The sequence below is a fragment of the Bufo bufo genome, chromosome 4 (genome assembly GCF_905171765.1).
Source record: "Bufo bufo chromosome 4, aBufBuf1.1, whole genome shotgun sequence".
NCBI lineage: Eukaryota > Metazoa > Chordata > Amphibia > Anura > Bufonidae > Bufo > Bufo bufo.
In genome coordinates, this window is record NC_053392.1 from 343,126,527 (window position 1) to 343,151,214 (window position 24,688).

At 43.2% G+C, this 24,688-nt stretch overlaps 1 protein-coding gene across 2 annotated transcripts in view; it reads right to left on the reverse strand.

The window, feature by feature from the left end:
- Nucleotides 1–1,448: 1,448 nt before the first annotated feature.
- HS3ST5 (heparan sulfate-glucosamine 3-sulfotransferase 5) overlaps nucleotides 1,449–24,688 on the reverse strand; it is a 253,655-nt gene continuing 230,415 nt past the window's right edge. Inside the window, exons 4-5 of one of the 2 annotated variants that reach the window (XM_040428898.1) lie at nucleotides 7,310–7,401; nucleotides 1,449–3,202 (exon numbers count right to left, since the gene is read on the reverse strand). In XM_040428898.1, coding sequence (XP_040284832.1) covers nucleotides 2,272–3,132 — 861 coding nt within the window. In that variant the 5' untranslated portion in view covers nucleotides 3,133–3,202; nucleotides 7,310–7,401 and the 3' untranslated portion in view covers nucleotides 1,449–2,271. Of the gene's footprint in view, nucleotides 3,203–7,309; nucleotides 7,449–24,688 lie in introns of both variants that reach the window. The other variant, XM_040428897.1, reaches the window with a different exon arrangement.

Here is a 24,688-nt window from a genome sequence, read left to right on the forward strand (position 1 = left end):
AAACATCCTACCTATCCACAGGATAGCAGATAAGTGGGCGTCTGGAACCCCCCAGAGATCGTGAGAATGGAGTGGTGGTTGTCATTCCATTCAGCTCTATGAAATTGACCGATATAGCTGACCACAGTAGTCCGAGGGAGATGAATGGAGCAAGTAGTGGACATACTCAACCACTGCTTCATTCTTATAAGGGACGCCTGTGTTCGCGATCCATGGGAGTCCCATTGTTTGGACCCCTACAGATCAGACTTGTATCACTAAGGTGATGAGTTTAAATCTTATGACAACCCCTTTAACTGTGTATATACTGTGTCAGCTATAGGAATATACAGAAAACACTTATTTTAGCAAGAATGCATTGCATATGGATTCATGTCTTTTATTCCTAACGGATGCTTCCGATTGGTGCATTTGATTTACACATAAATTATTTTGTATTGCATTTTCTATTATACAGTCTATTCTTGTTTGCATTAAATACTTTATGTGGAGAACTGTGTATGTATGGGCTGGGAAAGCATTTTATCCACAATAGTTATAAATCCCCCAAATGTTTTAAGTGTGTTCTGCCAACAGCAAAAACAATTTGTGCTTTCTCATATATAACTATTAAAAAGAGACCCAAAGCTAAATGGAATGCATATTTGGTAAATGGTATGTCCACCTTTGTAACCATTTTATTAATCCAATGCAACTAAAATGAAAATAAATATATATATATATATATATATATATATATAAATATTCTGTCATCTACAGCTCCTATGCAGACCAGTGTGTCTCCATGGTAACAGACTACACATAAACCCTTTGTAGTCTGATCCTGAAGTCATAGGATCCATCTGTCCCATATACAGTATGTTAGTGAGAAGTAGGTAATGGATAGATAGGAGCATGATTGCAGGTTTAGACTATGCAGGGATTGAGTGTAGTTTGAAATTATGGAGACACACAGGTAGACGCATTTTAGTAATATAAAAAATGAATTCAAAAGTGTACATACCCTTTAAAATTCATCCTGAACAGAATAAGTAGCAGGATCATCAAAGATAAAACACACTTAGAATTGAGGACCATATAACTTGGACATTTTACATCAGTGCTAATGAACTGCACTTGCCTAATGCACTTTGTCTGAAATACCTTTCCTTAAAGGGGTTGTCTCACTTCAGTAAGTGGCATTTATCATGTAGAGAAAGTTGATACAAGGCACTTACTAATGTATTGTGATTGTCCATATTTCCTCCGTTGCCGTCTTTATTCATTTTTCCATCATATTATACACTGCAGGGGTTATGACCACCCTACAATCCAGCGGCGGCGGTCGTGCTTGCATACTATGAGAAAAGTCAGCCTCTCTGGTGGATGGGACTGCGAGAGTGAGCATAAGCCAGCGCTTTTTACTACAGTGTGGTTGTAACCATAGAAACGAGCAGCGTATAATATGATGGGAAAATGAATCAAGCCAGCGAAGGAAGCAATATGGATAATCACAATACATTAGGAAGTGCCCTGTATTAGCTTTCTCTACATGCTAAATGCCATTTGCTGAAGTGTGAAAACCCCTTCTAAACTTGCTCCCTTAGACTATTTAAGCTTGCATACTTATGGCTATGTCGGTAGAAATTGGGTTTGCAGCCAGATGGCACATCCTTACCTTTCTAATCTATATAGCTAGGACATCCTTCTAAAACTGACCAAGCTTAGCTAAGATCAGCTAAAGCCTAGGGGTGCCCTATGGATCTACATAAACAAGTCATGCTGCTGAAGCTCATGTTCTCATGAACACATTATGCTCCAAATGTCAATTTCCAATGACTGAAATAGTGGTGCAGACATCTAATAGCAGTGGCACCCATAGACATGAAGTCTGCGCTAGATGCTGTGGAAATCATTTGGATTAGGTGAAATTCAACTACCATCTATGGGTACCTTTATGGCTTGAGGCATCTATGGGTAAGGTAATGTAATGTTTGAAACAGAAGAGAACATAATTTCCTCTACTATTATGGTCTAAAAACGTAAAAGTGGCATTTCCATTTGTTAGAATGCTAATCGTAGTTGTATCTTTGGGAAGAGTTTCTGTTTCATTTTCAATAGAAACCGTTCCCTTAAAATATTTGGTCACATACATTATTTAGTTTTTTTTCTCAAGAAATTAAACATTTTCGTTTCGGTATTAAAGGTGTCCTTGAAAAGTGCATAATTGTCCTATTATAGACATTACTGAAAGCAATGTGCAACACATAGTGTTGTAGACAATAGTTGTAGTCAGGGCCAGTTAAATGTCCTCCCAGTGATCTGGTAAAACTTCTGATTAAAAGGATGAAAGAACTTGTGCAATTTGGTAATAACTGAGGGGTCGACCTCAGGATGTATGCGCCCCTTGCTACCCGCCAGGCACTTGTTAAAGACAATGTTAAACCGCAAACAATAGAAACCTCTGGTAGCATTAAAGTATAGGTTGTATTGACTTATCCTGGGCGGTAGATTGAGAAATTTTTCAACCAGTTGCAGTTCTGGTAGTGGTTCAGTGATTAGGCGATCCCCGTCAACAATGTGAAACTGTTCAATAGGGAAATACTTCAGCCACCTTTCTAGATGCTTTGTATAGATACTGGTCCTCACTGCCTTGTACTTGGTGTTCACCTCACAGGTATTCGAGTCCACCGCCATTTTTTCAAACTTGTAGTAGGTCTTATTTTTCCTTTCCTTGCCTTCCAACACCTGTGTGTAGTCAGAAATGGCTCTCGTTGTTGGCTCTCTAACAATTATGAGTAACTTTATGGAGGAGTTCATCTTATAAATCCTCTCAGGGACCTCATCCGTGATGAAGTATGCAGGGCTTTTCTCTATGGTTATTTGGTGAGGGTGGGAGAAGGGCATCTTTTTTCTGTACCACTCAATGCCCTTTGCGTAGTTCTCATCATTGTCAAAAAAATGAATTTCTTGAGAGGCCTTTACCACAGCAGGATGGAGATTTAACATTTCAAGTAGGGCTCTAGTTCCTCCTTTTCTCACACCAATAATTATCGCCTTTGGTAGCTGCTGGACCAAATTATGAAGAAGAATTTGCTCTTTAGTTGCGTTTCCTTTACGGAATTCATGTAAGAGTCCTCTTTTATACTGCATAGCGCGAAGAGCGATTGCATCCTGATTTTGTGGACCGAATCTACCCTCGATTGGACAAATTGGCGGCAGCCTGGAATGATAAGTTCACAAGATTAAATACATGAACCGAAGATCATGATTATCCTATGACTGAGAATAAATGTAATGACACAATAGTGATAACATCATTTAAACTTGGCCTAATGCATTTCATTGCAGGCTAAGGACTCATACACACTGGTTTATCACTGTCTTCAATGGTAGAACTAGATACAACTCTTAATTCACAAGTACAGAGAAAACTATTAATGAAATATGTGAATTAAAACTTAACTTTTAATACAGCAAAAACTATTGCATAGGTAGAATAAACAGCATAATTCAGTGATGTGTAAGGGAAAGGGGGAAACTGTACTCTGGATACCAGAATGAATATGCCAAGCACCAGCCCAAAAGGGCCAACACAGTGTGCAGGCCACTCGACCATGCCAATTACCATCAACACAGGGTATCAGTAAGTGGCTGGATTCAGGGCCGGCGCCACCTTTAAGGCGACCTAAGCGTTGGTTAAGTGGCGGCCAGGCCGGTCCTGCCGCAAGTTTTTTTTTAAAGTACGGCGGCGGGCCCTCCCCCGCATCGGGCGGCTGCCGCACTGCCCGGGCTGGCGCGTCTATGATCGTGCACCGCCCGGGCGCAGCCTGAAGAGAGGGACTGACAGGAGGGAAGCGCCTCTAGTGTAGCGTGGCCGAGCTCTGTTCGGTCCGTGGTACAGGAGCTTTTGTTTCCTGTACCCGGCCGGACTGACAGGAAGTGCTCACTTAGTGTGCACTTCCTTTCAGTCCGGCCGGGTACAGGAAACAAATGCTCCTGTACCGCGGACCGAACAGAGCTCGGCCACACTACACTAAAGGTGGGGGGTAATGAGAGTGACAAGGGAGGGGGGGGAAGAGAGTGACGAGGAGGGGGGGGAAGAGAGTGACGAGGAGGAGGGGGGGAGAAGAGAGTGATGAGGAGGGGGGGGGGGGGGGGGAGAGAGAGTGACAAGGGAGTTCCCAGAGCCAGACTGCAGCCAGAGACCAGATCATCTTATTGTCCTGGTGGTAAGTAGACAATGCAATATGTTTATTATGTATTTGTTTAGTTATTAATACTACATTGGAAACTAATCTTCCTCACATTAAACGGACACTATAGTCCCAGAACCAGTACAGTGTAATGTAGTGGTACTGGTATCTATAGCCGGTTCCTGCAGAGAAAAGACACTGTGCAGTACTGGTGGTAAAGGAGCACTATAGTGCCAGGAAAACAAACTAATTTTCCTGGCTCTATATAGTTGTTAGGAGTGGGGCACCCTCGTGTCCCCCTCCCACTGGGCTGAAGGGGTTAAAACCCCTTCAGCCACTTACCTTTCTCCAGCGCCGGCACTGGGAACTCTTCTCCCCGATCCTCCTCTCAGCTGCGCATGCGCACGCATTCAAAACTATGTTCCGCGTCTTCTCACTGTAATTTTCACAGTGAGAATCGCGGAAGCACCTCTAGCGGTTGTCAGGGAGGCAGCTACAAGAAGCTGGATTAACCCTAAGGGAAACTTAGCAGTTCTTTTAATTTAAATGCTGAGAAAGGGGTGAAACATATGTGATGTCATGATATGGGCAGATCATATGATAAGGGGGGGGGGGGCAATTTTTATCTTGCCTAGGGCGGCAAAAATCCTTGCACCGGCCCTGGCTGGATTGTAAGCCCCTGGTTATCATCACCATTATTATCAATAACTGTATTGAGGGAGCTATTGTTTTAATTTCAGTTGACCCATGTATGGTTTTAATTTAACTGCTTGCATTTTGTGGATGACCTACTTTAGTCCATCTAATGAACTTTATTTCCTTTGAGGAAGCATGTTGGGACAGTTTAGGGATTGGCAGGATGTGGTAGGGTGAAGTCTACACATAGAGTCGCCCCTTTCAGGGTGGGTGGTCTGTATCTTGGTTAGGGCAACCAGGTTAAAGTTTAGTGATGACATTGCCCCCTGCCTGATTGTCCCTCCTTATCCCCGGCACTTTGAATTATTGTGTGCAGGTACTGACTGGTATAATGGACTATTTTACTTATTATAACTAGTCGAACGAATCGAGCTTCGGATCATCGATCCAAAGTCCATTCGGTCAAACACTTTGATTTTAATGCCGTCTCCGTACAACATTACATGCATCTTTAAAAACATTTAAAATTAGGAATCTAGTCGGTACCAAACCCAACTTTGGATTCCTTATTTTAAATGTTTTTAAAGATGTATAAATGAATACCGAATTAATTGACTGAAGTCTAGAGCGATTTCGGGTGAAACAAATTTTGCCTCCAAGGAGCCAATACATTTTAATGCTCTATGGATCAGTTATAAGCCTAATGATCTTAAAATTTAAAATACAGTAGTAGAAAAATTTGCATATGCAACTAGAACAATTATTCATCTCCACTTAGATTGTAACAACTACTACACTAGTTGGCAATTAAAGATTTACACATTCAATTTATATAAAAGTTGCTAATTCCCCGAACACAGGGATTAGTTTCTAATTCACATTCAGCAACTAGTCTCCTGTTTATCCTGGTATTTGATGCAGGAGCGTTTCATCATCTACGATGAGAACTTGGGGTCTTTAGGGATAATCAATACAATGGTATGGCTATGAACGGCTGAGAAGTCCATAGAATCCACAGTCTCCCAAACATGGTACATTCACAGCCACTGAGGTTAAAATGCTGTGATTTGCATTTACACTTGAGATCAAGGCTTCTCTTTAGAGGGAAGGAGCACAATGAAGGACACATTGTTGATTTCAAGAGATTTAACAAAATGCTGGAAGGGACTTTTTTGTGTTGCCTTTAAATTATTCATGTAGTCTTATAAATGCATTGTAATGCAGCCTGGCCGTACGGCTTGTTCACACAAGCATGCAGAACACTGAAGGAACAGTTTGTAATCTTACAGAAAATGATGTCTTTTGTAGCTTGAGTAGCCAAGGATGCTGCCTGTTCTATAGAGGAAATAACAGCGACTAGCAAAGACACAGTCCTCACACATTGAGAGAACTTACCCCATTTTTCGCCCTATCAGATGCCCCCCCCCCAAAAAAGTGGGGGGGAAATGGCAGTGCGTCTTATGGAGCGAATGCTGCCATGTTTACTCTGCTAACACTGATACATTGCCAGCTGTGATGCTGCACAGCGTGGCATGCGATGTATCAGCGGGGAGGGAGGAGGGGCTGGAGACCGGCCCGATGCAGTCACTGTACTCTATTACACTGGGCCCCGCTCAAAGCAGTATTCATATGTAAAGTGAAAGCTTTGTTAAGGTATAGCAATCCTCTGCAGCAGTAGCGCAATCCACGTAGTACTCACTATGAAACTCCCGTAGCAGGCAGGCTGGCCGGTCACTCACTTATTCACGCGCATGCTTCTCCCACTTTATTAATGAAGCATGCAGAGCAGGCAAGTGACGTTACGCTGCCGGCCAGCCTGCCTGCTACGGGAGTTTCATAGTGAGTACTACGTGGATTGTGCTACTGCAGAGGATTGCTATACTTTAACAAAGCTCCCATGCCTACACTTTACATATGAATACTGCTGTCAGCGGGGCCCGGTGTAATAGAGTACAGTGACTGCACCGGGCCCCGCCGCAATTCCAACAGCAGTTGCCGGCCTCCACTTCCTGTATTGGGGGGGGGGTCACTATTTACACAGGGACACTGTTATGGGGGGATCTGTGGATGACACATATATAGCATAAGATGCTATATATGTGTCATCCACAGATCCCCCCCCCATAACAGTGCCATCCACAGAACCCCCCCATAACAGTGCCAACCACAGATCCCCATAACAGTGCCATCTGCAGGTCCCCCATAACAGTGCGTCATCCACAGATCCCCCATAATAGTGTCATACACAGACCACTATTAGTTCAAAATCCACCAAAAGCACACCTGTTCAAAATAGTTTTTTTCTTATTTTTCTCCTCAAAAACCTAGATGCGTCTTATGGGCAGGTGCGTTTTATAGGGCGGAAAATACGGGTACATACAGGACTGAGACCTTTCCTCAGACTAAAAATGAGCAGGAATTATTTTTTTACATGACTCCCTCCCAGCAAATGTTCACAAATAATTCAAAAATCTAAAATATAATTTTAAGACACTTACCTATCCAAGCTCCCAACTCTGGCAACTAGATACAGGAGACTTCCAACAGCAAGGCTGCCTAGCACCAAAAGCTTCTGTCTCAGCAACGCCTGCTGTTTGAATAGCATGGCCCTCCATCAATCTTCAGGACTTCTTCAGTCTGAGGAAGACAGCAAAAACAAAGCGTTCATCAACACGCACACGGCACAAGATAACGTTTATTAGCAGGCAGTCAATCAATGCTCAGCTACAAGTGATGAAGACACCAGGAAGAAAGCCAGGATGATCATTATGTTCCTTCAAAATGGTACTTGTTGAGTGACTAAATCTATATTATACAGATACTGGCAGAATTACCAGGCTTCACATGGGTCTATTTTGTCTACTTTGTTTGTTTGTATGTGTAGTTAAAAGATATCCACAGTGTCCCCATAACAGTGGCCCCCGCAGTGTCACCATAACAGTATCATCCACACCGCCTCTATTACAGTGGCACCCGCAGCGCCACCATAACAGTATTATTCACAGTGGTCCCATAACAGTGGCATCCACAGTGCCCCCATAACAGTGGCATCGCAGCGTCCCCGTAACAGTGACATCCGCAGTGTCACCATAACAGTGGCATCCACAGTGTCCCTGTAACAGTGGCATCCACAGCGCCCCATAACAGTGGCACCCGCAGAGTTACCATAACAGTGGTATCCACAGCGTCCCCATAACAATATCATTCACAGTGGTCCCATAACAGTGGCATCCACAGTGCCCCCATAACAGTGACATCAACAGCGTCCCCGTAACAGTGACATCCACAATGCCCCTGTAACAGTGGCATCCACAGCATCCCAATAAAGGTGGCACCCACAGTGCCCCCATAACAGTGGCACCCACAGCGTCCCTGTAACAGTGGCACCCGCAGCGTCCCCATAACAGTGGCACCTGCAGTGCCCCCATAACAGTGGCATCCACAGTGTCCCCGTAACAGTGGCACCCGCAGCGTCCCCATAATAGTGGCACCTGCAGTGCACCCATTATCCACACGGTGGCTGTAGAATTAATTTTAATCAACTTTCTGAAAATATATACATAATATTTTAACCTAACCTTCCTGCTGTTCAATACACTTTGTCCATCTGTCAACAAGCTTTCGTAATCCCTCAGCTGAGCTGTGAGCCACGGCAGCACCGCTGTCTTCAGCCCCTCCCTCGCTACTTTGATTGGCAGGTCAGGCAGTGGCAAAGCAGTGAAGGAGGGGCTGGACGAGTGGAGCTTGGGTGCACCAAAAGCAATGGTGATGCCCTCATTGCACCAAAATTTGCATAAAAACTGTATTTTCATCAGGTGAGCGAACAGTAGGTGTCCATGCGCACAGTTGGATAGGGAGGTCACTGGTGACAGATTCCCTAATGTGTATGACGGAGTTGTGAGGTCGTCAGGAGAGATAGCCGCCTTTAGACTGTGGCCGCCTTTAGACTGTCTAGTCTAAGTTTACACTGTCTAAACATTAGCAACATTTTATATAACAGCTCTGTTATTTCAACCACTGGGTCCTAAGATGACATCTGCATGGGGTCTGTATGTTCTGCTTACACAGTTCAAAAACATAAAGGTGAGTCAACTGAACCCCTATGAACTTTCTAGTGTGGGGACGGAATAATGAGTCATTTAGGTAGGTACATGTCTTTCTCAAGGATGTGCTACCTAGATACATTGGCAAGGAGTATTAACAAGTTGAAGTGTATGCGCATGTATGAATGCGGTTGATATACTCATCTCATGTTCCTTTATGTTACAGCCTTAGGTCTCATGCCCACGACCATATCTGTTTTGTGGTCCGATCCACAAACATGGATACCGGCCATTTCTTTTTCTTAACTCCTGCAGAAATGTCCTATACTTGTCCGCAAACAGGACAAGAATAGGACACGTTTATCTTCCTTGGTGTGGACACCTTTTGTGGCCCCTTTGAAATGAATAGGTCCACATCAGATCTGCAAAAAATGTGGATCGGATGCAGACTGAACATAGTCGTGTGCATGAGCCCTTATCAGAAGAGTGGCCCCATCACCAAATATCCCTTTTGTCTATAAGACAAGCGAATAAAGCAGTGATACCACATTAGCTTCACTTCGGCGTCTAAGTAACCTCATAGCTGCAGAAGAAACCACAGAAGAAGTGCAGGAGCTGAAGCATCACCAGTAGGTGGCGCTAGATGACCACATTACAGCATCCTACATTTTAGCAGGGAGCGTAGAGATCTCTGAGAAGTCTTACTGACTGTACATTCTTATTTTAACATCAGAAATTTTGGAAAGCTTGCTTTACCGTAATTTTTTACTGCATCATTTTATATTACATGTTCATTCAGAAATGTTCTTTTAAACACAAGAAATTTGTCTCGATAGTATGTACTATATGTCATCCATATGTATGTAGAGCTGAAACCCTGAATGTTTAATGCCTTAAAAGCGCACGTGTGTCTGCCTATACATTTATGGGATACACATGTATCAAGAGAAATATGTATTAAAGGGGTTGTCTCACTTCAGCAAATGGCATTTGTCTATGTAGATGTGAAGACATCCCATTTTTTTGTAAATTACAGAAAAAAGCTGGTCCACGAACAACATTTATCACCTGTTCATAGGGCAGATGATAGATGTATGATCAGTGAGCACTTTCCATGATGATGGATGGAGATGGCCGAGCACTGTACTCAGCTAATTACTGTGCCTGCAAGAACGGCTCCATTCACATGGGGGACATGGGACCCCTATTCTCCTGATTGAGGGGGGTTCAGCGGTCATACTTTTTGTCAGCCAACCTCTTTAAGTGGAGTAATAGTACCTCTGCTGCTCAGATTATGTGTGATTTATTTAGTACTGGGGTCAGTAAGCTCCGACATTCCAGCTGTGCTAGAAACTACAACTCCCAGCAGGCTCCATACACTTCTGTGGATGTTTTGAGAACAGCCTAGCAAGTATGCATGCTGGGAATTGTAGTTTCACAACAGCTGGAGTGCTGGAGGTTGCTGATCCTTGATTTAGTATAATTGTATTAAAGGGTAAATAACTTTTGACAAAACTGTCCCTATGACATATCAAAAGCTTAGATAGGTGGGGGTCTGAACGCTGAGACCCCCTTCCCCCAGAATATTGCACTCTCTCTCCTCACGGAATTTAGACTAGCCTATAGACTTCTATAGAGCCCGTCTCATCCGGAGAAGAGAGAGAACGTACTAGATGCACGCTTCTCTCCTCTCGTTCTAGAGATCGTGGGGGTCTCAGCTCTCAGACCCCCCACCGATCGAAACTTTTGATATGACCCTTTAAGCTATTTATTGATAATGGACCACCCTGCATATAAACTCCTTATACTTGTGTGTTGTATCTATAACTTTTCATCTAAAACCTCTATAGCTTTATCACAATGCGACATTTTCAATAAAGTGAATCTCAAGACTACAGGAACTCACCAGACTATTTAGAGCCGTCCATAAAACATACATTAGATTGCAGCGCTCTGAACTTTAGATTCAGCTTCTGTATGTTAGAAAACTGTACATGATATACTGTACAATGATTTTATAGAGGTAACAATAGCAGAACATGTGAAATCTCACATCTCCTGACATGTCTGGTTTAGTAACTACTTCTGGAGCATCTATTCTTATGGCTCTATGATGTGCCATTCCTGTATTATTCCTGCTAGAAGTTATGAATGAATTGCTAGCAGTCTGCAGTAAAAGTACAGAGGGGTGGTAACCAGTTGGGGGGTGTGAATGCTCCAAAATTATTACAAAGGGCAGTGCAAGCAGTCACTAAAGCAGACATGTCATTAGAGCTTACAGGTCCACTTTAAAGACCACTTGTCACCAGGTTAGGTTTCTGCCTTGGTTTTAGGTCTTAGCAGAGCTTTTACTATATGTCAGAAGATCAGAAAAAAGTAGGTCTCACCCCTGACTAACAGGGCACTCACTTCCTGTTTCTCAAAAAGTCATTTCCCAGTGATCCCTCTATGTTCTAAAGAATAGTGTTAAGGGCACATATAAGGGAGGAGAATGTGTGGTACGGTATTATCTAGCTTACTGATAGCGTAAGCTTAAATGTGAACTAAGGCTGTCTCACTAAAGAACCCTCTTAAAAACCAACTGGTGAACCACAGTTCAAGGACCTGCAGGATCCAGACAGTGAAGGAGACCACTGTATTTACATGCAGTGATCTCCTTCACACTATGGCGCATGTAACTGCCACTGATTGACATAACTTCTGGACTAGAGGTGTATTCACAGGTGCCTCTACATATTAGTAGTATGCCTTGTGGACAAAGAAAATGCAAAGGCAGAAGGTCTGACTACTCTTTACAGCTAAATGTAATTAGAGATAAGCGAATTGAATTCTACAAAGTGGAATTCGATCTGAATTTTAGGATAAATTTTATTCGCCGCAAAGTCGAATTTCCTCGTGCTTCGTGGTAGCGAATCGATTTAACCTGAAATAGTGTAAAAATAAAAAATAAATCATACTTCCCTCCTCCATTTTCTTTTGACGGGCCGGCCGCCGGCATCTTGATTGAAGATCCGGACGAAATACCGTGATGACGTCCTCTCGGGCCACGCGATATTTCTAACGTCCTCTCTGGCCACGCGAGATTTCACGCAAGATCTTCAAGCAAGATGGCGTCGGCCGGCCCGTCACGAGCAAATGGAGACGGTAAGTATGATTTAATTTTTTTTAATGTTAATTTCACACTGTATTATTACTCTCGGATGCCGCGATCATGTATGAACGTGGCATCTGAGGGGTACAATAATGGGGAACGGCGCTATCGCTGCTCTCTGTCATTGCCCCCGCTACTTATAAAAAATTGCACTTCGTGACATAGTAATTCGTAACGAAGCAAATTGTTTCGTAAAATTCAGCGAAGCAGCCAAATCGAATTTTCCAAAACTTCGCTCATCTCATTTCAATGAGCTTTTTGGCTGTAGAGTCCCTACAGGTAAAACACATTTTTACAGTTTCTACATATGATTACTATACGACCAAAAAATTATTGAAAACTGAAAGTCACCCTTATTTTCTAGAGTGCTTTTCATGACTGACTGGATATCTTTACTTCCCACCACTAGCAGTATGAAAAACTAGAACTGACCCTTTAAATATGACTGATAAGTAAATATCTGCTAGTGTACCTTTAAAATGTAAAAAAACTGCCGGAGCAGCTTGTGTTTCTATGATAGCGTGCCATATGCAGGAGGCAGAATCCAAGATTCCCATTTAAATACCATCTCATTGATATATCTGTGCTAATCTTATTCATTACATTAGCATAGGGAATGCTTTGAGATTCATTCCAAGCAATTTTCCCAATATACCGTGTGTAGAGCACATTCTTCTTTTCATTCTGCGTATAAAATATTTATCGTATGTCGCAGTCGTCCTCTGGCGCAGTGTTTGCTGATTAATTTCCATTTATTCTCAGCACATTGGAAAGAAATGAGAGCCATTACTGCTGCGGGAGCTGATTACCAGATTTTGCTTTTCCTGCCGAAAGTCAGTGCAGCTAATGATCAGCTACGATTAGCGAATGCATTATATTTTGTAACTTACCTGTAGACCATACACGGACGGATCTGATTACACCTGTAATATAGCCAGGAACGACACCTGGCGCTGCTTGGAACTGGCAATGTCAAACTGGCGGCGCGGAATGCCAGAAAATTATTAGGGGTTCATTTACATAAGATCTTTACAGGGTATGTTCAGGAATGTCATTGAGTCAGAGGATAGCCCTGCAGGGGGTCTGTGAGCTGGGATTCCCTCTGATCTCCAGAATGGAAGGACACTTTATACCTCTGTGACTGACTGCAGTCAACATAGCTTGGAGATGCAGAAAATAAGTGCTTGATGGAGTGCTGCTTGCTTCTTTCGTATAATGATCTGTACGGGTCCCAGCTTATATGGACCCCCACCAATGCTGTCTTCTTACACTACTCCAATGTAAGTTCAGTACCTTAAAGGGACACTACCATCAACATTTTTTATCACATATTAACAGCCTATTTGGGAATATATTGAACAAAAAAAAAAAAAAGTTTATGGTTTTCTGGATATAATTTGCTGAAGTCACTCCATGTATTCTACTTCCTGTCCTGCTTCTTTAACTTCCTGTTTGTCAGGACTTTTAGCATGGCAAACAGTCTCGCTTCACTTTCTTAGACCATTCATCGCAGCCAAAAAGGGAAGTGGGATGAATGACTCAGTTAGAGCATCATACATCAAAACTGATAAGTGCAATGCTCTTTAGGCCTTTATTACACCAAGAGCTTATCTGACAGATTTTCGGACCAAGCATTGGTCAGCTGGCCGCTTACACACACAGATCTTTTGTTATACACGCAAACTATTGGTCTGATTGCACAGAAACTGGTCAGATAATCTGTTGGTATAATATAGGCTTAGTGCTATCAAGAGAACAATAGTGGTGCAACACTGTTATCCTAATTCTATAATCTACTATTTTACTAACAGATAATATCTTTTCCTCACACCAGCAGTAAACTGACTGTGGATTACCTATCTATATAGGAGTGTTATCTCTCTGTGCTGACTGCTACAGAAGGACAATACTTTGTATTTAATTTTCAATTGTATAGTGCTGCCAAATGAAAAAGCAAAAAATAATATAAAATGAAACAGCCAAAAATAAAAAATAAACTTTTCACTATGAATATTGGGTAAAAAGATTTTAGGTGACAGAAGTGTTTTAAATGTTTAAAAAAACGCAAACATAATTAGGGACAATCATGCTTTATGAGCCACAAAGTACATCTTACTCATCGCATAAAAATAAATAAGAGGTTCCCTTTATGGCACTGTGCGACCATCTCAGTGAGCCGGACAAAGAAATAATAAAAAAAAAACAGCAGGTGGCGCTATACGTTTTGTGCTCCCTGCCTTCCCAGAGCCATAACTTTTTCCGTTTCGCTGTTTGCCGTATGGGGAATATATTTTTTATACTATGGGCGTTTTCGCACATCCCGACACCCATGATGTGTATTATTATAATTTTTTTAGTTCTTTTATTTTTTTAACTTTTTTATTTATTTTTTAAACTAGCATGCAATCCTTAGATTGCTATTCTCATAGACTCCAATGCACTAGCATTGTTTGTTTCCTATGGAGCCCTATTACAGGCAAGGGCTCCATAGGAATTACTATGCAGCAGCCTCCTGTCATTCACAAAGACAGGGGCTGCTGCACACAAGCTCTGGCTCCTCCGATCGCCGCACGTGGGAGCCGGAGCACTACCGGAAGCGCACGCTTTCGGTTTTCAGCTCGCTCAGATGCCGTGGTCAGGATTGACCATGGCATATGAGGGGTTAAATGTCCACGATCTGCATTACTGCCGGTTGCGTACATGAGCTGCGGGTGTTTGCTATAAGAAGCACGGCGGCCATGGCGCCCGCAGCGCTCAGGAGTGGGCGCCATCTTTAAAGACCCGTACTATTACGGCGCTGGTCGGGAAGGGGTTAATAACTCAGTGGCAATGATACATTTTTTATTACATGCAATTACAAAAGAATTCAGTCCCATGCGCTGGTTTGAAAACAGAATATTTTGTAGAATATTTTTTGTACCATGATATTTAGCACCCGGAGGATACAGTATGACCCTCAATTTCTCAGGAGTCCCCCTAGACCTGTTAAGTTAAGCACCTGCATACCGGACTATGCTTTCCTATGGTGTGAGTCACCCACTCCCATGACTTGACCAACCGGCTCAACCTTCTCACAGAAGCAAGCCTCAGCTCTTTCCAGAGCTTTACAAAGAGACCAATCCAAAGATCACATGGAACACGATTACTGTAGACTAGACTTTTATCTTTCATCACTAAATCTTTCCTGAAATTTACAGAACTAATATTTTTAATCATTTCTATGACAAGGAAAACATATATAGGCTATTCTTAAAGTGATCTGTCACCGAGTCCGACCCTTTATTGGCCGTTTGATCACAGATTAAAGATATGTCAGGGTCTGAAGGTTTCGAATTCAGCTATGTCACAGTCTCCACGGTGGGAGTATCATCCTAACATTGATAATGGAGATGAGGTATAGTGCAGTGACAGTTCTGGAGGCTCACATCTGACAGATAGATGATAAATGGGGCACTTGAGCTTTAGAGTAGTGATCAATTGAAAAGAGATTATGTCAGTCGGAGAAGGCTACACACACTCAAGCCCAAATTCTTGGCAGATGGCATACTGAAATCCCAGTGCCTTGTACATGAAACGACAAATAGATTGTTTTGTATGGTAAAATATTTGTAGAGTATAAGATGGAATGATGGAATTTAGAAGAATCTGAGGTCATTGCTATGGATCGTAGACATCAACGAAAGGCTAAATTATCAATCACAGTAACTATATCAGCTCATCATCAGATTTCATCTAGATTACATTTCATTGCATCACCAGCTTACAGGTACTTCAATAAATACATTCGACTCTTGTCAAAACTATCACTGTGTCAGTAAATAACGGTGAGGCCAATATTAGGGTCTGTATTACAGTTTATTTTAGAAAAATCCCATGGGGTATGGGTGTTGCAGCCATAATTTAAGGCCTGAAATGGGCCTTAGTCTTAGGCCTCATGCACAAGGTAGTATTTTTCATCCGTGTGCCATCCGCATGTTTTACAGATAGCACATTAACCCATTCATTTCTATGGGGCCATGTATACATCCAGTTTTTTGGCGGATCTGTGTGGCCATTCAGCAAATTATAGATCATGTCCTATTCTGGTCTTTATTGAGGTTGATAAAAGTTCTTTCTATAGATCGCACACGGATGGTATCTATAATTTCCAGATCCAATTTTTGCGGACCGAAATGTAGACGCAGCCATGTGCAGGAAGCCTTAAAGGGTTTCTGTCATCAGAAAAATCGTTATGTAGCTGGCCGATATTAGCGATGTGCTAATGTCAGCAGAACATAACTGTATGACTTATATCTCCCTGCCGCCGTTCGCGCTAAATAATGACTTTTATAATATGCAAATGAGCCTCTAGGTGCTAGTGGGGGGTTGCTGCAGCACCTAGAGGCTCCGTCCTCTCACCGTTTGGCACGCCCTTGTAAGGGTGATTGACATCCTCGGTCTCCTCCGTGCCCCGCAAATCCTGCGCCGTCCATTTTAGTTTTAGGCGCAGGCGCAGTGAGTGAAGGAAATTTCCCTGTAGGGTCTATAGCCAATCCGCCCCTGTCTGTACACATCTGTCAGCTAAAATATGTCCAATTGTTTTCAGTTCACTTATTTGATATCTCATTAACTTTTCTATCAGACGCCTCATTCTAGGTTTAATGCAATTATATAGATTGAGACACTTGCATTTTGATGCATTTCACCAATGTGACTGCAGTCAAGGTTTAATTGTATTGAGAATTACTGGGTGTGCATGTCTGCCCATTCATATATCCATTTACTGAATATTCAAAGACTAAATTGAGTTTTGTCTAAACGAGGAATGGTCACGTCTGATCAATGAAGGTTTTCCGTCTGGAGCAATGTCTCTGCACCTTTCACCCAAAGACTTTAATCTTGGACTTTGTCATTTTAAAACTAAATTTGGTAGATGTAGATGTGAAAAGTTGTTCAACTAATTGTTCCATTAAGGTGATTTAGCCTACAAATTTCTGTCTAATGAAAGCATATTCCCCCGGCTTCATTTCACCGAAGATGATTAAGACAGAACAGATACAAAGTCAGTACAAGAGATATATTACTGGAAACTGAACCACCCAGACTAGCAGATTGGGGGGGTCTTCTTATGTGTATAAGCCTCATGAATCACGCTATATAATTAGGAACTTTCCTCGAAGTGATGTGCTCTCTGGAATTAATGGACCACAATTCCCACAAAGGGGAATCAAGATAAACACCCCCCCCCCCCCCCCCCCCCAGTACATCAAATAACTCAATATGGTGGTGTCTAACAAGCACTGCCTAAGCTGGCCATATAACACTGACAGATGTCAACCATTTCTCCCAATTCCCCATATGCATGTCTGCTCCTGCATGATTTCTGAATGGGGAGTTGAGAGTCACAAAGAGATCTGGCATGTTGAAGTCAAACAGACTTATCCTTCTTCCTCCATCCCCCCGACATCGGGCATTGGAGGAAAGTCAGAGCATCCCCAAACATGTTAGATGGTTGGATGGTCCTCCCAAAATTAGTCTAATGTGCGCAGCCAGCTTTAGTCTTGCAAATTGTTGCCATATGACTAATCAGGGGACATCCTCTGCATCTGGAGGAAAGAAGGTTTGTACACAAACATAGAAAAGGATTCTTTACGATAAGAGCAGTGAGACTATGGAACTCTCTGCCTGAGGAGGTGGTGATGGTGAGTACAATGAAGGAATTCCAGAGGGGCCTGGATGTATTTCTGGAGTGTAATAATATTACAGGCTATAGCTACTAGAGAGGGGTCGTTGATCCAGGGAGTTATTCTAATTGGGGTCGGGAAGAAAGTTTTTACCCCTGAAGTGAGGAAAATTGGCTTCCACCTCACAGTTTTTTTTGCTTTCCTCTGGATCAACTTGCAACTGGATGAAAAGATGTATTTTTTCTGCCTTACAAACTATGTTACTATATATTCATAGTGACATTTTTGGCAAAAAAGTTTTGTGTAAATGTTTGCCAGCTATCAGGTGGTGTAAGAAAGAGAGACGTGTCTTGCTTGTCTACTGAGTTGTACCAAATTTATTATACCACATGAGCCATTTTGATTGTCTTGTAAATTCATGCATTTTACAACCCAATTCATACTATCGGCAAGTCATGTACTTTATTTGGTGCTAGTTTATATTTATATGTTGTACACACAATACATGGAATTAAACCAAGGCTATGGAGTATGGGCACCTTTGGCTGGATTTTTTATAATTGCATTCTACACTGCCTGTCCAAAAAAAAAGTCGGCACCAAAAAAAAAAGGTCACACACTCTAATATTTAGTTGGACCACCTTTAGCTTTGAATACGGCACGCATTCGCTGTGGCATTGTCTCGATAAGCTTCTGCAATGTCACAAGATTTATTTCCATCCAGTGTTGCATTCATTTTTCACCAAGATCTTGCATTGATGGTAGAGTCTGACTGCTGGGCAAAGCCTTCTCCAGTACATCCCAAAGATTCTCAATGGGGTTAAGGTCTGGACTCTGTGGTGGCCAATCCATGTGTGAAAAATATGTCTGATGCTCCCTAAACCACTCTTTCACAATTTGAGCCCGATGAATCCTGGCATTGTCATCTTGGAATATGCCCGTGCCATCAGGGAAGAAAAAACACATTGATGGAATAACCTGGTCATTCAGTATGTTCGGGTAGTCAGCTGACCTCATTCTTGGAACACATACTGTTCTGAACCTAGACCTTACCAACTGCAGCAACCCCAGATCATAGCACTGCCCCCACAGGCTTGTACAGTAGGCACTAGGCATGATGGGTGCATCACTTCATCTGCCTCTCTTCTTACCCTGATGCGCCCATCACTCTAGAACAGGGTAAATCTGGACATCAGACCATATGACCTTCTTCCATTGCTCCAGAGTCCAATCTTTATGCTCCCTAGCAAATTGAAGCGTTTTTTTTCTGGTTTGCCTCACTGATTAGTGGTTTTCTTACGGCTACACAGCTGTTCAGTCCCAATCCCTTGAGTTCCCTTCGCATTGTGTGTGTGGAAATGCTCTTACTTTCACTATTAAACATAGCCCCGAGTTCTACTGTTGTTTTTCTTTGATTTGATTTTACCAAACGTTTAAGTGATCGCCGATCACGATCATTGAGGATTTTTTTTCCCGCCACATTTCTTCCTCAAATACGATGGGTCCCCACTAGCCTTCCAGTTTTTAATAACGCGTTGGACAGTTCTTAACCCAATCTCCTTAGATGTTTTCTCTGCTTGATGCATGCCAATGATTTGACCCTTCTCAAACAGACTAACATCTTTTCCACGACCACGAAATGTGTCTTTCGACATGGTTGTTTAAGATATGAGAAGCAACTCATTGCACCAGTTGGGGTTAAATAACTTATTGCCAGCTGAAAGATAATCACCCATGCAGTAATTATCCAATAGGAGGCTCATAACTATTTGCTTAATTAAATCCAGGTGGCGACTTTTTTGGTCTATATTACAAATTCAACAGCTCGTATTCTACAGCCCTCTGCAGACTGTTCTTTCACTGAAATCCATCAGAGAGCTGCTCATCAGCTTGCTCTGTAGCCCCCATCTTTGCTTTCCTGACTGCTCATGAACACTTATTTAAAGTGGCACTGTACTTTAAACAAACTTTTGATATGTTGTAGCACTGAGACCCCCACTGATCTCTAGAACGAGGGGAGAGAAGCGCTCGCTAAGCGGGCACTTCACTTCCCTCGTTCTAGGGATCAATGGGGGTCTTGGTGCTTAGACCCCCGCGTATCTCAACTTTTGATAAGTCCCTACAGCATATCAAAAGTTTGTTCAAAGTACGGTGCCAGTTTAAGATAAATTCCTACCAGTTTGGTCATAATTTAGCTTACAGGGGTATTCCGGTTACCATAAATATAACTTCTGTTTTAGACTAATTCATCATCAATAATTACCTAATATAATGTAAATGTCATATATTTACAGTTCATTAGTTATAAAAGTAGTTTTCTTCCTCTGCTTCCCACTGTGTTTTCTCATAAATTAGCATGGCAGCGACCTGTAGTTCTGAGCCTTTATTAGGTTGAGCATGCTCAGTGTGTTGCTATCAATTCTCCAGCTAAATGTCTTGTGAAACAAAGTGAGTTTTAGTGTGCTGGTGATTGGTGAGTAGAGGGGGCGTGACCGGACTGTAATATCAGGCAGCCAATCAAAAAACATCAACACTCACAGCAAGAAAGCTAAGGATTGTGGGCATTGTAGTTCTGTGAGGGAAGATCAGGTGCCATGATACTCTCAGTGTGTTGCAGGCTCACACAGGAGCTAGACAAATGGATTGCAAGGTAAATTGAAACTCTGGATATATGTATAGGTATGGGCTCTGGTTGGGTCACAGCTTTCAGCCTTAATGCAGTTTTTCAAAAATGAAGTTACTTTACCGATACACCCCTTTAAGTAAGTGTTTATGAGCTGTGAGGGAACTAGAGAAAAGGGCTGTAGATGGAGCCAACAGAGCAGCTCTCTGGTGGATTTCATTGAGAAGCAGAGACAATAGTCTGCAGTAGGTCAAACTGAAGGCTACAGAAGACAAACAACAGCATTTTAAAATGCATTATTTGATCGTCATTTGTGTCTTATGCTTACTGGAAATGTATAAAATACATGGACAAATGGGTGATACTATTTTCCTTGTTCATAGGGTGTGGATATTGTATAGAAAAAAAGCCTCTTTGACAAGAGGGATGGTGACACTAAGCTGTCACATCATTCATTTGTTTACAGGAGGGATAATAGAGGGACACACACTGCTTTGTTGTAAGGTAAAACACTCCAGCATTGTCAGGAGTGGCATGTATTATTATTAATGCTCTCACGAAGGGCAGAGCACACAGATGTCCATTGGGACATGGCTGCATGTTGCCCTGAATGATTCACTTACAATGTGATCATGGAAATGGCCTTAAATGTTACTACATGTGGGCGCAAGCTTTACACACGTGCAAATAAATCACAGTCACGGCTGTTGTGTCAGTGCCATTATCCTGCCGAAAACGGAGTGTGACATAAGCGTAGAGGATAATCCTGAGAAACTGCTCTGCATTCTTTGGATTTGACTTGACAGAACCTCCTCATTGCTGAACCAGTTCTCAGCTCGCGTTACGTTATTACTGTCACATAGCCTCGGTTAGGACTTAGGCCTGTATTGATTCTGTCATATCTTGTCACTATCGGCATATATTACATTTCCATTTATGACGTGACCAGTTCAATAATACGTCCAATATATAATTTCATGCTCAATAACCTCAGAAGTAAAATGTGTCAAAAAAGTGAGCTGGAGACTTGAACAATTTGTATTCAAACCTCAAATAAACTCCCTCCGATATGCCTCCATCTTAGACAATGTGGGCATATCGCTAGGACATGCCCCCATTGTCTGATAGGTGTGGGTACCACTGCTGGGACCCGCACCTACAATGAGAACCGAGCTGGGAAATGAACGGAGGGCACACTGTGCATGCGCAGCCTCCCTCCATTCATTTCTATGGGGCAGACGGAAATAGCCGAGCCAGCGCTCGGTGCGCTCCCATTCACTTCTATGGGAGCAGTGCTTGGTGGTGGACGGACCCTGGGAAATCCGGAGTCCTCCAGCCACAGCGCTCCCCGCTTCGTTCTCGTTGTAGGTGCGCGTCCCAGCGGTGGGACCCGCCCCTATCAGACAATGGGGGCATATCCTAGCGATATGATCCCATTGTCTGAGATGGGAATACTCCTTTAAGAGTATGTTTCACCTTTCCTGACATGTCTGTTTTGGCACCTACGTACAGTCCCCAAGAAATATCAATTCTGGATGATCTTTTCTTATAACTGTGCATCGTGCTGCTCCTCTGTTATTCCTCCTTGAAATTTAGGAACAAGTAGACCAAATGTTACCATTGGGGTGTGATTCTGAAATTATCCAATTACACACTCATTCAGGAGCAGTTTTTTATTGTAGCTAGCTGAAATGAATTAAATCATTCCCACAATGCAGAACACCAGGGGTTAATGAGGCTGCTAAACTGGCTAACTTGAAAACTGCATCCTGAATGCATGTCAGAACTGCGCTGTGTGCCAGCACCCTAAGGGTACAACCACACGGTGCGGTCATGTCATGGCTGCAGTGGAATGGGCCGCAGCTGCCTCTAATCAAACCCATGAGACCGCACTGTTTAGTGAGTCTGTATTACTAACCTGTGCGGCATTGAAGGTACCCACACGGCCATTAACAATGCAGACCGACTATACAGTGCGGTCTCCATTAGTTAAATAAAAGGCAGCTGTGGCCTAATTGGTTACGTGGTACTCGACCACAGCACAGGTGTGTCCTGAATGCCCAACCATTGTGTCGTGTGGCTGTACCCTTTGCTCTATAGGGACATGCCCCTTTTAACAAGGGGAATGGTGATACCTAGTTGTCAATGTATTCGTAAATTTCTAGAAGTTTAACAATGGGAAAGGTGATACCTAGCTGCCAATGTATTTGTAAATTCCTAGGAGTAATAATAGAGGGACAGCATAAGTTATAAGAGCACAGAGTTATAAGAAAGGATGCTGACGGATTGTCATTTCATGAAGAATAAATTATATACTGAAAATCGACTTGCCAGGAAAGGTGACAGGTCCTCTTTAAATATGTATAATAAACACTGCTCAAAAAAATAAAGGGAACACAAAAATAACACACCCTAGATCTGAATTAATTTTATATTCTTCTGAAATACTTTGTTCTTTACATAGTTGAATGTGCTGACAACAAAATCACACAAAAATAAAAAAATGGAAATCAAATTTTTAAACCCATGGAGGTCTGGATTTGGAGTCACACTCAAAATTAAAGTGGAAAAACACACAACAGGCTGATCCAACTTTGATGTAATGTCCTTAAAACAAGTCAAAATGAGGCTCAGTAGTGTGTGTGGCCTCCACGTGCCTGTATGACCTCCCTACAACGCCTGTGCATGCTCCTGATGAGGTGGCGGACGGTCTGCTGAGGGATCTCCTCCCCGACCTGGACTAAAGCATCTACCAGTCTGTGGTGCAACGTGACGTTGGTGGATAGAGCGAGACATGATGTCCCAGATGTGCTCAATTGGATTCAGGTCTGGGGAACGGGCGGGCCAGTCCATAGCATCAATGCCTTCGTCTTGCAGGAACTGCTGACACACTCCAGACACATGAGGTCTAGCATTGTCTTGCATTAGGAGGAACCCAGGGCCACCCGCACCAGCATATGGTCTCACAAGGGGTCTGAGGATCTCATCTCGGTACCTAATGGCAGTCAGGCTACCTCTGGCGAGCACATGAAGGGCTGTGCAGCCCTCCAAAGAAATGCCACCCCACACCATTACTGACCCAATGCCAAACCGGTCATGCTGGAGGATGTTGCAGGCAGCAGAACGTTCTCCACGGCGTCTCAAGACTCTGTCACGTCTGTCACATGTGCTCAGTGTGAACCTGCTTTCATCTGTGAAGAGCACAGGGCGCCAGTGGCGAATTTGCCAATCTTGGTGTTCTCTGGCAAATGCCAAACGTCCTGCACGGTGTTGGGCTGTAAGCACAACCCCCACCTGTGGACGTCGGGCCCTCATATCACCCTCATGGAGTCTGTTTCTGACCGTTTGAACAGACACATTTGTGGCCTGTTGGAGGTCATTTTGCAGGGCTCTGGCAGTGCTCCTCCTGTTCCTCCTTGCACAAAGGCGGAGGTAGCGGTCCTGCTGCTGGGTTGTTGCCCTCCTACGGCCTCCTCCATGTCTCCTGATGTACTGGCCTGTCTCCTGGTAGCGCCTCCATGCTCTGGACACTACGTTGACAGACACAGCAAACCTTCTTGCTACAGCTCGCATTGATGTGCCATCCTGGATAAGGCTACTTTCACACTAGCGTTCGGAGCGGATCCGTCTGATGTTTCATCAGACGGATCCGCTCCGATAATGCAGACGTTCGCATCCGTTCAGAACGGATGCGTCTGCATTAAAACTTAGAAAATTTTCTTAGTGTGAAAGTTGTCTGAGCGGATCCGTTCAGACTTTACATTGAAAGTCAATGGGGAACGGATCCGCTTGAAGATTGAGCCATATTGTGTCATCTTCAAGCGGATCCGTCCCCATTGACTTACATTGTAAGTCTGGACGGATCCGCTCGCCTCCGCACGGCCAGGCGGACACCCGAACGCTGCAAGCAGCTTTCAGGTGTCCGCTCACTGAGCGGAGCGGAGGCTGAACGCTGGCAGGCGGATGCATTCTCAGTGGATCCGCCTCCACTGAGAATGCATTGGGGCCAGACGGATGCGTTCGGGGCCGCTCGTGAGCCCCTTCAAACGGTGCGCACGAGCGGACACCCGAACGCTAGTGTGAAAGTAGCCTAAGCTGCACTACCTGAGCCACTTGTGTGGGTTGTAGACTCCGTCTCATGCTACCACTAGAGTGAAAGCACCGCCAGCATTTAAAAGTGACCAAAACATCAGCCAGGAAGCATAGGAACTGAGAAGTGGTCTGTGGTTACCACATGCAGAACCACTCCTTTATTGGGGGTGTCTTGCTAATTGCCTATAATTTCCACCTGTTGTCTATCCCATTTGCACAACAGCATGTGAAATTGATTGTCACTCAGTGTTGCTTCCTAAGTGGACAGTTTGATTTCACAGAAGTGTGATTGACTTGGAGTTACA